At 36.6% G+C, this 15,000-nt stretch overlaps 2 protein-coding genes across 2 annotated transcripts in view; both read left to right on the forward strand.

Annotated features, from left to right (window-relative positions):
• LOC131958505 (serpin B6) overlaps nt 1–550 on the forward strand; it is a 7,794-nt gene extending 7,244 nt beyond the window's left edge. Inside the window, exon 8 of the mRNA XM_059323591.1 lies at nt 227–550. Within this exon, the coding sequence (XP_059179574.1) occupies nt 227–438 (212 nt within the window). The 3' untranslated portion in view covers nt 439–550. The remainder of the gene's footprint in view (nt 1–226) is intronic.
• A 6,528-nt stretch (nt 551–7,078) lies between these two features.
• The window catches only part of LOC131958490 (uncharacterized), an 11,568-nt gene continuing 3,646 nt past the window's right edge, over nt 7,079–15,000 (forward strand). The window contains exons 1-6 of the mRNA XM_059323567.1: nt 7,079–7,135; nt 7,770–7,864; nt 10,232–10,433; nt 11,915–12,025; nt 12,872–12,886; nt 14,830–14,933. Coding sequence (XP_059179550.1) covers nt 7,079–7,135; nt 7,770–7,864; nt 10,232–10,433; nt 11,915–12,025; nt 12,872–12,886; nt 14,830–14,933 — 584 coding nt within the window. The remainder of the gene's footprint in view (nt 7,136–7,769; nt 7,865–10,231; nt 10,434–11,914; nt 12,026–12,871; nt 12,887–14,829; nt 14,934–15,000) is intronic.

The raw sequence follows: 15,000 nt of genomic DNA on the forward strand, positions 1-15,000 counted from the left end.
CATTATAGTGAGTCATCAAGTGGATCATCAAATGGGGCATTAAATGGGTCATCAGATGGGTCATCAAGTGGGTCATCATAGTAGGTCACTAAGTAGACAATCAAGTGGGTCATCAAGTTTTGTATATTATAACACCGTAGTAACATCCCCCAACAGGAAGGATAGAAAAAAAAAACGACCTTATCATGTGACTCCCACCCCACCCTCCTCCTCCCTGTTTCCCCAGCACAAATCTTCATCAGCCAGGTCCTGCACAAGGCCATGATTGACGTCACAGAGACTGGAACCGTGGCCGCCGCCGCCACCGTCATCGGCATCGTATCCCTCGCCATCATGTCTCCCCCTGCCGAGGTCTTCAACGCCGACCACGCCTTCGCCTACTTCCTGCGCGACAACCAGACCGGGCAGATCCTCTTCCAAGGAAAATTCTCCGGTTAAACTTTTTGTTTAGACTAATGTTCTTTTTGTCTTGTCGAATCGACATTGGTGGAAATATTCTGAAATAAAGGTATACGGAAAATGCGATTAAAAGCTGTTGAAAAGTTAATAAGCCTTTGTGTTTCTTTTTACGATTTAATTGTTTATACAGGTTTAAAAAGTATTCTTCTACAGAACAAAAATCATTTGAAGATTGCAAAGCTTGTATTGTGAAGTTCACTTTCACTTTCCCAACCCAACATTGGTCACATAAAATTGGTATCATATATATATAAATATATATATATATATATATATATATATATATATATATATATATACATATATATATATATATATATATATATATATATATATATATATATATCTATAATATAACGCTGCTGGTAGTGTGTCAGTCCTTCCTTCCTTCCTTCCTTCCTTCCTTCCTTCCTTCCTTCCTTCCTTCCGTCATCGCTATAGGTTTTGGAACCATAAAAGTAAACATCGCACCATGTAGTGCTTTGCAGTGCATCGCATTGTCTTATTATAAGTATTAGAGTAGGGTTTGTTTATATAACGACATAGAGCTATTTTATAATTTCCACTGTGTTTACTCTTTTGCATAACTTAAAGAAAATATTAAATATACACACACGGCTAAAACATATTAAAAGTATCAATGTCAAATATCATTTTCCTTTATATTCCCAGAAAAAAATGGATACATTTCAATAACATAATAACAGTACGGTAGAAAAATCAAATTAATATAACTCTTTTTTTCTAATTTTGACAAAAGAGGTAATTTAAAAATATATTAAACTCACGCTAATAAAAAAAAATGTGAATGCACATTTACGGACGTCATAGAAGGAATTAGTGTTGCAATAATATAATTAGCAAAATGTCAATGCAAATTATTCGGATGTGTAAGAGGAAATTATTGTTAGAAAATTATAATTAGCAATCTTTTATTTATTTTATTCACTAAATGTAGGCCCTACTGTTTATTACTTAGAATTTTTAATCAACTATTCAGCACTATTATAGACGCGTCAATCGTCATCACGTTCATTAGGTGCGCAATGGTTTTAGTTATGAAACTCTATTGTAATTTTTTTAAAATTTAAAGTACTGGAAAAAAAATGCGTGAATGGATAAAGTGAAATATTGTAGATAAAACACGGATATTTTAAATACTGCCTATTATTTATACTGTTTACTAATTATTATTCTATCTTTCGGTTTGCGGACAAGCTAGGGGTTTTATAGGAGAGGCGTAGCGAGGGGGGGCATATGTCCCCGGGTGCCGACCTTAGGGGGCGCCAAAGTGGGTAGGAAACAATTTGCGGGGGGGAGGGGGGTGGTGGAAATCGAAAGTTTTAGGGCGGGGGGGGGGGACAGGGGTGCAAATCGAAAGTTTGAGGGGGGTGCAAATCACCGGAAAGGGCGCGATTTGGCGCTACGGGCTAGACTGTGAGCAATATGCCTTTATGATTGCATTTAAATTGTGTTTATGTTATGAGTGTTGTGTTTGTTTTTTCGTTTGTGTTTTTTTTTGCGTTCGTTTGTGTTGTGTTTAGTTTTGTTCTGTTCCCAAGTTGGTGCATTTAAAAAAGATTTACCGTGGCGGAGCACGGGATGCAGCTATATGCCTTTATGATTGCATTTAAATTGTGTTTATGTTATGAGTGTTGTGTTTGTTTGTTCGTTTTTTTTTGTTTTTTTTTTGCGTTCGTTTGTGTTGTGTTTAGTTTTGTTCTGTTGGTACATTTAAAAAAGATTTACCGTGGCGGAGCACGGGATGCAGCTAGTATATCTATAATATAAGCGGGCTGTGTCTGTCCTTCCTTCCTTCCTTCCGTCCGTCATCGCTATAGATTTTGGGACTATAAAAGTAAACTACGCACCATGCTGTGCTTTTCAGTGCAGCGCAGTGTCTTATTATAGCTACTAGAGTAGCGTTTGTTTATATAGAGGCATAGAGCTATTTTATAAATGCCACTGTGTTTACTCTTTTGCATAACTTAAATAAAATATTAAATACACGCACATGGCTAAAACATATTTAAAAAATTAATGTTAAATATCATTTTCGTTTATATTCCTAGAAAAAATGGATATATTTTAATAACATAAGTAGAAAAATCAAATTAATTTAACTCTTTTCTAATTTTGACAAAGGAGGTAATTTAAAAATACATTAAACTCACGCTAATAAAAAATGTGAATGCAAATATACGTTCGTCATAGAAGGAATTAGTGTTGCAATAATATAATTAGCAAAATGTGAATGCAAATTATTCGGATGTGTAAGAGGAAATTATTGTTAGAAAATTATAATTAGCATGGATTGATAAAAGGCAATCTTTTATTTATTTTATTCACTGAATGTAGGCCCTACTATTTATTACTTATAATTTTTAATCAACTATTCAGCACTATTATAGGCGCGTCATCACGTTCATTAGGTGCGCAATGGTTTTAGTTATGAAACTCTATTGTAAATTTTTAAGATTTAAAGTACTGGAAAAAAAATGCGTGAATGGATAAAGTGAAATATTGTAGGTAAAACACGGATATTTTAAATACTGCCTATTATTTATGCTGTTTTCTAATTATTATTCTATCTTTCGGGTTTTATAGGAGAGGCGTAGCGATGGGGGGGGGGGGGGGCATATGTCCCCGGGTGCCGACCTTAGGGGGCGCCAAAGTGGGTTGGAAAAAATTTGCGAGGGGGGGGGTGGTTGAAATCGAAAGTTTTAGGGCGGGGGGGGAGGAGGGGGAAAGGGATGCAAATCGAAAGTTTGAGGGGGGTGCAAATCACCGGAAAGGGCGCGATTTGGCGCTACGAGCTAGACTGTGAGCAATACGCCTTTATGATTGCATTTAAATTGTGTTTATGTTATGAGTGTTGTGTTTGTTTTTTTGTTTTGTATTTTTTTTTTTTTTTTTTTTTTTTTTTTTTTTTTGCGTTCGTTTATGTTGTGTTTAGTTTTGTTCTGTTCCCAAGTTGGTACATTTAAAAAAGATTTACCGTGGCGGAGCACGGGATGCAGCTAGTATATCTATAATATAAGCGGGCTGTGTCTGTCCTTCCTTCCTTCCTTCCGTCCGTCATCGCTATAGATTTTGGGACTATAAAAGTAAACTACGCACCATGCTGTGCTTTTCAGTGCACCGCAGTGTCTTATTATAAGTATTAGAGTAGGGTTTGTTTATATAGCGGCATAGAGCTATTTTATAATTTCCACTGTTTGTACAATTTTGCATAACGTAAAGAGAATATTAAATACACGCACATTGCTAAAACATATTAAAAGGATCAATGTCAAATATAGTTTTCTTTAATATTCCCAGAAAAAGTGGATACATTTTATTAACATAATAACAGTAGGGTAGAAAAATCTAATTAAACTGCTTAGTAATTTTGCCAATGGAGGTAATTCAAAGATAAATTGAACTCACGCTAAAAATGTGAATGCAAAATCTGCAAGACGGAATAATTGTTGGAATAATATAATTAGCAAAATGTGAATGCAAATTATGCTGACGTGTAAGAGTACATTATTGTTGGAATATTATTATTAGCACATTGATTGATAAAAGGCTATCTTTTATTTATTTTATTCACTGAATGTACTGTTTACTAATTATAATTTTTAATCAACTATTCTCCATTACTATATTAAGTCATCACGTTCATTAGGTGCGCAATGGTTTTAGTCATGAAACTTTATTGTCAATTTTTAAAAGTACTGAAAAAAATGCATGAATTTATAAAGTGCAATATGGTCGGTAAAACACGGATATTCTAAATACTGCCTTTAATTTATTTGCGGAAAAGCTAGGGGTTTTATAACAGATGCGTAGCAAGAGGGGGGGGGGGGGGGAGGGTGGAAATCGAAAGTTTGAGGGAGGTGGGAGGGTGTAAATCGAAATTTTCCGCCGGCGCTCGGAGAGGGCGCGATTTGGCGCTACGGGATAGACTGTGAGCAATATGCCTTTATGATTACATTTAAATTGAGTTTATGTTGAGTGTTGTGTTTGTTTTTTCGTTTTTGTTTTTTCTTTGCGTTCGTTTGTGTTGTATTTAGTTTTGTTCTGTTCCCAACTTGGTACACTTAAAAAAGATTTACCGTGTGTTGTGGTTGTGGTTGTGTTGTGGTTGTGGTTGTGTTGTGGTTGTTTTGTGGTTGTGTTGTGGTTGTGTTGTGGTTGTGTTGTGATTGTGTTGTTGTTGTAATGTGGTTGTGTTGTGTTGTGGTTGTGTTTTGTTTGTGTTTGTGTTGTGTTTTTGTTTGTTTTGTTCTGTTCCAAAGTTGGTATATTTTAAAAAGATTTACCGTGGCGGAGCACGGGATGCAGCTAGTATATATATATATATATATATATATATATATATATATATATATATATATATATATATATATATATATATATATATATATATATATATCCCCCAACGGGCTGAGATATGAGTTAAATAGTTGGATCCTTGAATAGAGTTTCCGAGTTTAAAAAAAAATAACCAAAATGTACCCCTTTCTAACCCTCATTCCAATCAACTCAAACATTTCCAATCAACATTTTCCGGGAGGGGGGGGGGAGGGGGGGGGGGCGGACACTAGTAAAAATATATGTTTACTATATAAATACCATCTCGTTCTGCCATTAAGAAACTCCGATCCCATTTATCACGCTAGCTCTATACCTAACTTCAAACTTCAAAACATACACTGAAATATTTTGTATCTGACATTATTAAATTACTTGTAATTCTGTTATGCTGGGGGGGGGGTATCTCTTTCCTTAATAACTAAAGTGTTAATTAGTTTGGATAAAAAAATATTACGTTAATAAAATAAAAGTCAACTTTAGAATAAAATATAAAGATATCTTTTTGTATCAAGACTCAGCTATCAAGACCCTGCTATAATCCTGGAATAACTAAAGTGTTAATTAGTTTGGATAAAAAAATATTACGTTAATAAAATAAAAGTTAACTTTAGAATAAAATATGTCTTACAAGATATCCTTTTGTATCAAGACTCAGCTATCAAGACCCTGCTATATTCCTGGAATAACTAAAGTGTTAATTAGTTTGGATAAAAAAATATTACGTCAATAAAATAAAAGTTAACTTTAGAATAAAATATAAAGATATCTTTTTGGTCAAGACTCAGCTATCAAGACCCTGCGATAATAAACAATGTTGACATCCTTCAAGGTAAAACACCCGGAAACAACTGCATATATTAACCCAGTTATGTCCGTGTTTTAATACACTTTTAATACACTTGGCACAGAATCACAGATAGCTGATAGAGGTCACGCATTTTTTGACGTGTTTTACCAGATGGTAAAGTACAATTCAATAACACGATGCGCACTTGCAGCAACAGAGGCTAAATGCTGAGCACGTACCAGATCGCACCGATGCCAAACGATGCGATACAGTAGCCAGATTTGTCAATAAGAAGCATGAGGGTTTTTTGTGTTATAAATTTGAATTAACCGCTTTGCTTGTGACCGGCTAACCAGGTCCGGCTAGATTTCCTAACATTTACTACCGTCGATAAGATGGGAAGCTTCTTTGTTTAAAGGCGATATTGTGGAGGTTCAGCCAAACCTGTTCAACCTAGATGGGAAAGATGTTGTTTAAAAGGTTTGACAAAGCTGTGATTATGATATTGTTTGTTTTCTCTGTGTTTTTTAATATTAGCTTTGTCTTTCTAAGACGAATTAAAAGTGATTCTCATCCACTACCATCACCAAGGCTATGTAGGCCTACAATTAATGTCTGAGGTCTATGGAGCTGAGTTTCCCTTGAGCACTGCCCCCCCCCCCCCCACCCCCATGTACCCCACCCCCTCCTCTACCCCGGACAAAATTTTTAAAAATATAATTTATTGACCTACAGGTCTCCTGCCGGGGTTTTAAAGCCTCTGAAGGGTTCATTTAAAAATGTCTTTAAACTAGCCCTACCTAAAGTATAGTCAGTCATTACCGCAGGTGACCACGATACAAGATGTGGTCGGTCCAGTCACTTCTGATCATCATACCTTTCCCAGTTTGTGCCCAAGACACACGGGCAGATGAAGCTGTCTGTTTCAATGACCGCGGACAGGACTATACCCAGCCGCCTTTGTTTCCCTAACGTGAGTTAGGATTCAGGGAGTCACATGGTTAGGACTCAGGGACTTTCTACTCACTTCAACCCGGTTTCGAACTCTACACTTTTTGGGGTTAGCAGTCTAGGGCTCTACCGCTGGGCCACGCCGTCTGATCTACTTTCCCCTAACATCACTCAGTCGCCTACCTTAGAGCTGGGTGTACTCGAGCACGGGATCCGAACTCTAGACTCTCAAATTAGCAGTCTAGCGCTCTACCGCTGGGCCACGCCGTCTGATCTACTTTCCCCTAACATGACTCAGTCGCCTACCTTAGAGCTGGGTGTACTCGAGCACGGGATCCGAACTCTAGACTCTCAAATTAGCATTCGGGCGCTCTACCGTCCGGTCATGCCGTCCCATTAACAAATTACACAACGTTTTAATTATTATCTAAATTGCAGTAGTTGTTTTATTTTATATAAAATATATTTGTTAAATATTTGTGTAAGGTCAAGTTCTGCTTAGAGGCATATTTTGAGAGCATGGGATTACCTTTCGTGTTACTGCTGCTAGTTGGGACAGCTACCTGTTCTATCAAGGTAAGTCACAGGTAACTAAACTATACCAATGATCATCATCTTTTTCAGTTCATGCCCAAGTGTCCAAGACCCATGCGGAAGGTGAAGTAGAGTTCTTCTTCTTCAGAGACATATGAAAGGATAGTTTGGTCAGCACTATGCCCAGCCGCCTTTGTTTCCCTAACGTGAGTTAGGTACCCATCAGAGTTGGGTAGACTCAGGGGCATTCTACTGACTTAAATCTGGATTCGCACTCGAGACTTTCGGGTCAGCAGTCTTGCTCTCCATCGCTAGGCCACGCTGTCCCATTCTACCAATGATACGGAGTTAAGAAAAAGAAAAAATCCTCTTTAGACCTAGCGATCCATTGGGCAGATGAGGCAAAGTTCATATGTTTTTTTACCTCTGCATATGAAGGGATAATATGGTAAGAAGTATACCCAGCCGCCTTTACTTTCACTAATTTGAGTCAGGTACTCATCAAAGCTGGGTGAACTCAGTGACGTTTCACTGACTTGAACTCGGATTCGAACTCGAGACAAGCGGTAGAGCGCTTGCCTGCTTACCCGAAAGTTTCGAAATTATTTGTAGCTGTAAGAATCATGTGTAGCTGTAACAATTATTGTGTAACTGTAACAATTATTAATTCTTACAGTTCGACGCCCCCTTAGACTACAACCTATTTTTCTGGCAAGGAGTCAACTCCTTACAATACCACTTGGACATTCGTATCCCACGTGACTCCCGCAGGCGAGTGGCTGTTTGCATGTTTCAATAAATTAAAACAAAACCCACACTTTTTGTTTTATTTTACTTCAAACAATCCTCTCTAGCTTTCATCTTTTTATTCGCAAACAATCTTCACTCTAGATTTCAGCCTAAAGCCATCATTTTATTCATAAACAATCTTCACTCTAGATTTCAAACAATAGCCATTATTTCTGTTCACAGTTTTTCCTCTAAATTTCAGACAATAGCCATTACTTTATTCACAAAATATCCATCGTGAAGTATAATCCAGCTTAGCGATATTTTTTTATGTTCAGACAAACAGGAAAATGTTATTTTAAGAATTTACGCCATGCGAATTAATTATCATAGTTAGCTGCAAACAATTATCGCCATATAGTTTTGAAAAATTTCTATTTGTTTTGTTTTTAAACTATTTGTTTTGAGAACGTCGAACGACTGCTCACCCGTATGTATATACTAAGAATGCCATGTTCACGCCCGTAGACGTGTGACCCATATAGAATAAGCAGCTATCTTATTCTTCGTTAATACTAACAAGATAGAAAGCGATTTCCTCAACTCAAATGAATATTATGTCATTTTACGCCATATGGCCCGATGACTCCTATTTCAGCCTGTTTTTCTTTCTGGATTTGCTGATTTGCTTCCATGGCTGGTGTCCGCCCAAGAACAAACCTCAAGGCAGAAGCTGTTTGATTTTGGAGTTTTCTCTCTTAGATGGGTTACCGTCCCCAGCTAACTAGCTTCGTCTGCCCGCAGGTTCGAACCCTGATCTTTTGGAATTAGCAACCGTGGGTTCTCCTGCCAGACCACTCCGTTCCCTCTAGTATCTATCAGACTACGGCCGAGGAAACTGAACGCGACTTTTCACATAAGAACTGACCAAACAATTATTTTTAATCTCAACAGTTTTTAACCTCAATAAGTGTTCTCTCTCTCTCTCTCTCTCTCTCTCTCTCTCTCTCTCTCTCTCTCTCTCTCTCTCTCTCTCATATATATATATATATGTATATATATATATATATATATATATATATATATATATATATATATATATATATATATATATATATATATATATATATATATATATATATATATATATATATATATATATATATATATATATATATATATATATATATATATATATATATATACTTAAACCAGTACCAAACCCCTTCCCACGAAAGCTTCAAATGCCTTCTCCCTATATATATATATATATATATATATATATATATATATATATATATATATATATATATATATATATATATATATATATATATATATATATATATATATATATATATATATATATTATATATATATATATATATATATATATATATATATATATATATATATATATATATATATATATATATATATATATATATATGGATAAATATATATATTCTTAAACCAGTACCAAACCCCTCCCACGAAAGCTTCAAGTGCCTTCTCCCTTGCGACCCCCATCCCCAGGGCTGTAGAAAAGAATATCTGAATAAAATTTAGATACGTTGAAACAGATAAACTCCCATTGGTCTGAAAAGGCACTCATTTTATACAATTCATAATGTTTTTAACACTCTCGTGATAATTAAAACGGCAGCAAATAGCATTAGGTACTTTAATTTTTTTTGTAAATTATACACACGATGATTCATTTTCTTAATTTTCTCATTGATAAATCAGTTTTTTACAAGCTTTTATTCCTCTGTCTGTCGTCAGTCTGTCGTCAGTCTAGATCGAAACGCTCGTGCGAAATTGCAGGCAGTTCTAACTGACAGATACGGTTCGTAATTGATACGTGAGTCAAGACATAAAGGCAATGCATCGTGACATTCAATTTGACTTGATTGGGTTCCTAATTAACTTTTTTATGAAGTAATTAAAATTTGGACTGAATTAGTAGGCAGTTCTATCCACACGTCAAAAGCGCGTTATCACGTTCAATAGGTGCGCGATGGTTTTTAGTTGGGTCAGCAGTCTAGTTCTTTACCTCTAGTCTACGCTATCCATAATATACGCGTCATTAAGGCCCTCTTGGGCGTTGAGCGAGGAGGGCTCTACGATAAGACAGGGCAGAGAAAGGCAATTACACGTGTCATCACGTTCAATAGGCGCGTAATGGGTCTCTTCCTAAATATTAGTAAAGGTATCCAATAGATACTAAAGTTATCCACGCTTTTCTTTATAGTAATTTAAATAGTAGTGTCTAATATTTAGGAAAAGACCCACGCTTTTCTTTATAGTTTTTTAAATAGTAGTGTATAATTTATTTTCTACTTTCTAGTGCATTATTACATAAAAGCTTGTTATTTTGTATGAATTTTTTTTTAATTGTGTTAACAGATTTACAATTGAGTTCTGCACTAATGTGCTCTGTACCATGGACAAAGTGCTTCACTTCAGGGCGCGGTTTGATAAACAGCACGTGGCCAGGTCGCATCGGCTGAACGGAAAATGGAGTTCGGAGCTGACAAGTGGAGTGATGCCTTTTGAGAGAGGGGGCGAATTCTCCATGAAAATTATCACCGGGCAGTCTAGATTTGAGGTACGAGAACGGTGGATCTACGGGGTTGCTATGAATGGTAATGAGGGAAGTGTTTCCACCCGCAACCCCCCCCCCCCCTCACCCCATAAAAAATACGAATAAAATTGGAAAATAATTCTGAGAAATATATAGTTGTGAAGATCCATTTCGGACTTTGTGGCCTACGGGACAGCTGAAGTAGAGTTCACCTGTTTCCGTGATCTCGGTATGTGAAAGGATAGTGTGATCCGCACTATCCCAGTGTGAGGGGGGGTGATAATGATGAACACGGGCCTGGTATAGTTTTGTGTGAAATCACCACACACAAGTCCAATTCAGGACATGATGTTCTTTATTTACACAAAATAACTTCCTACTTCTATCTAACTAGTCTATACTATATGATGTCTACTAATACAACTAACTAAACACTTCTATCTAACTGCGCATCCCTAACACACTATCTACCTCTAACTTTTACATCTTTACCCTAGCGCTACTTATCACCGTCTGCTTTCTACCGATATCTACCACCGTCTGTTCTCCCTCGCTCCAGTGGTCAGCTGATGATCTCACGTGACCGGGTTAGCTCCTGTGTTTCTATTGGTCTGTTTAACTAACTAAGCTATACTCTGTTTCTATCATGTACTTGACTTCTAAACTAAACTAGCGTCATCCCACCCAGCTGCTTTTATTTTCCCTAACGTGAGTTAGGTACCCCCAGTGTTGGATGGACTCAAGATGGTTCTACGACTTTACCCAGGAACACTGGCTCAAATCTTTCGGTTTGGAAGACGAACACGCTACCATTCGACCACGCTGTCCTACGAGAATAATATAGGCCTATCGAAATTTGCTAAATCATTTTTATAATTTTTTTTTAGCTTTTTTTTTTTAGCTCACCCGGCGCGCGTCGCTGCTATCCAGTCCATCCCACCAGAGCGGCGCAACATTTCACCAGCACGTTATCAGTCGTGTATTTTTTAGATGTGTGACCTAGTTTTCTAGAACTGAGTTACTTAAGTGTAAACATCGCTGACGCTGCACCGGATCTTTGTTTTTGGGTGCGAGTTTGTCCACACTCCCGCCCAGTGGGCGTGCTGCATGAACGCCTTGTGTGTACGTTAACCACCCTCTGTAATAGTGAGGTACAGCACACCACGGCAACTGCTCAGGTGTCATTAACGCCGGTTACACTACTGCAGGAGCGCCTGATGTATCACTTTGCTTGCTTTGTAGTGTCCCACCGTGTCCCTGGTATAGGGTGCTCTTTAAAATGAAAGTAGGCGCAGTAGTGCTCACGGGGGAACACAGCGAGCTCATGGACGCGCCTGATTGGACAACGATTATAGTAACCCACCACAATGAATGGCGTTCTTTAAAACGAACATCGGCGTTATAGTACTCACGTAGGAGTGACTCCTTCGCTCCATCCCCCAACCCCACCCCGAGACATGTCTCCAACATATCCATCCATTAATTGTTGTTTTTTATGTCCTCAGATCTACATTGACGACGTATTATTCTGCCAGTATAATGGCGTTTTTCATAGAGAAGCGCAATATGTTATGAAGATTTCTGGAAAAGTGGAGATTACACATTGGACTGAATTTGTAAGTTGTTGTTTTTTACTTTCTCGTATATACGAAGTATATAGAAAGTATTGTAATAGTGCAAAAAAAAATCGAGATTTTAACAAATCTCGACGTTTTACACCTCACTGATACGAAAAAACATAATTTTGCAATCTTGTCCGTATGTCTGTGTGTCTGTGTGTGTGTCTGTGTGTGTGTGTGTGTCTGTGTGTAAACACGATTACTTGAGTACCGTTACAGCTAGGTTGATGAAATTTCATATATAAGTATTTTATCAAAATCGTAGATCCGTATCAAATTTTGAGCGATTTCCAATAACCGGAAATTTTCTACTTTAAAATTTAAAAAAGCCAATAACTTGAGTACTATTTCAGGTAAATAAATGAAATTTCACATGTAAGTAAAAGATCTAATTCTCTACCTTCTATCAAATTGTGAGTAATTTCCGTTGAACGGAAATAATAATTTACGCTATTTCCGATTTCTCAAAAAATGCACGTAAATTTATAAAGTACTAATAATATCCCGCACTATTATGCACATTTTATTAGGCGTTCACTTGATGTGCAATTCTATTTTTTTAAGAGATTCAATTCTATTATAAAAAGTTTAAGTAATTAAAAATGGATTACAAATATTGTCTATGTCCTGAGTTGCCATCCCTCGTAGTTTTATATTAGAATATCCGAGAAAGTTTAGGGGAGATCCCTCCCGGTTTTTTTTTCTATGTTCGGATGTTTTTCCCTGCCTTAGGAATTTTTTTGTCTGTATGTGGGTATGTCAGCGTTTCGTTTTTCTGTGTGCGTTGTTTATAATTTTCGGATTTTTCGAATGTCAATTTTTCTGTTGTTTTTTTTCTTTTAGGTGGATAAATCAATGGTAAGCTTCGTTTCTTATTAATAAGCTGTAGCTTCGCAAGGTGGGGGTGATGGTACTAGTCTGGTACTAGTACTAGACAGTACTGACAACCACCCCCCCCCCCCCACCGTCAAGAAACTCTTCGTGATATCCCCCCCCCCCCCACCCCCCACCCCCATAAAGAGCGGAAAACAGTGCTCTACGAAAAAGTAATTAAAAAATAAAGTTATTCTAATAAAGACTAATAGTTCTTTGATAAGCTCCTTTTATAAGCTTTTTATTTAGTACACCATTTCTGTTTCTATGTCTGTTTGTTCATCTGTGCGTTTGCCTTTCCGTCTGTCCGCCCTCCCGTCTGACCGTCAGCCCGTCCATCTCTCTGTCTGTCTCTTTGTTTCCTTTTTTGTTCCGTTATTTGTTTCTTTGTTTGTTTCTTTGTTTGTGGCTAATCTTGTACCGCAATTTTAAAACCATCTAATGCAGCGATTTGGGTTTTTTGAGATCCATTCGTCGCTGATGATAGTGCAAGTATGAACGTTTATTTAAAAAACTACTCAATTCAATTTTTGAAAGTGAAAATAACAAGAATAAATAACAGCAATTGCTCGATCAGCTATCTAACGATGGTGAACTGTTGGTAACGCTGTTGGCAGTAGCGTACGCAGGGGGAGCGGCCGCTCCCCCTCTGGCCATTTTCAGCAAAGTGGCGCCTTTTTGGAAACTTTTTAAACTCAAAGTTTTAAACAATGATATTTGTTAAAAAAATATTTTTGGTCGGCTCATCTATGTAAATCACAAGATTTCTTTTCATGCAGCAATTAAGCATTACTGTACTAGTCTAGTAGTGTCTACGTTTACAACACGTATTAACAGCTGCATCAGTTTGCCATTCTAAAAATAACCCTTACGATGCATTGCAATGTTTAAAAAACCTCTACGGTAGTACCACTTGGCAAGAGGATTGTTAAGTTTAAGGCAACTGTATAATGTATTTGCTTACGAAATATTGAATTAGAAAATGTTATGCATAAAACTTCACACATAATTACTTTATATATACAGTTTGAATCGTGTGATTAATTCTTTAAAAATTACAATACAGAAACAAATATAACTGATGTGGCACCTCTATTTAAATTTACTTATGAGCAAAATGGGTAGTGGTGGGGAAATTTTGACAAGGTCAACAACGTCATCACGATGAAGTAGTAGTATTCTTACAGTTTGAGCGATAGTGATTACGATTACAAATTATATGAAACAGTTATAACCCCCCTCCCCATGGACCCCTCTGTAAAAAAAATATCGTCATAATACCACTGCTACTTATTTAAATCTATTTCTGTAATATATATTTGTGTAATATATATTTGTGTAATATATATGTATGTTTAGAACAGTCATCTAAAAACTGACGCTATGTTCACTCTGAGTAGGTTATCTTCCCCCCCCCCTAAACACCTCACCACCACAATTGTATAGAGCGACATTAATGTCACGCCTAGGTATACACTGGGTTGGATATTTGACCTAAAGTGAACGGACTGTGGTGAATGAAGTTGAACCCACTTTGTATTTGGTGTAGACTTCATTGAGAACGAATAGCTCAAAAGTAGAAAAGAAAAAAGTGTGAAAAAAAACTTTAAGCATGATAACTATTCAAATTGACTGAAATTTTAAAACTAAGTACAACTAATTATTTTGCTTTCTTTAATAAACGCATTGGTCGCCAAAATAAGCAATAGATTTAATGAGGGCTCGGTGCTTTTATAAAGAAAGCAAGTTGTTTTTTGGTTGTTTTTTTTTGTCGGAGCATAATATAAACGCTTATTATTACAGTTTGTTGTTGTTGTTTTTTTTTATTTTTATTTTTTTTATTTTTTTGTAATTTTTTTCTTGAATTCCCGCTGCCCCTTCTACTATACTTGCTTTACCTTTAAACTGTTTTTAAATATTTGTTACAGTTAAGTCCCGCGGTTACCTACTGGGGATTTAAGCGCAGCCCCATAGCCGGTGATAGACTACAAATTGATATTCTATTGGCTGCGAACTGGAAAAGTTTGGGAAAGTAATGTTTAATTTTTAATTCCTTCTTTTCATTTATAATTGTAATACAGTAATCTCTTGGTTATCGC

The sequence above is a fragment of the Physella acuta genome, unplaced genomic scaffold, assembly GCF_028476545.2.
Source record: "Physella acuta isolate Inbredline_101_S28 unplaced genomic scaffold, ASM2847654v3 ptg001330l, whole genome shotgun sequence".
In the NCBI taxonomy this organism is placed as follows: Eukaryota; Metazoa; Mollusca; class Gastropoda; family Physidae; genus Physella; species Physella acuta.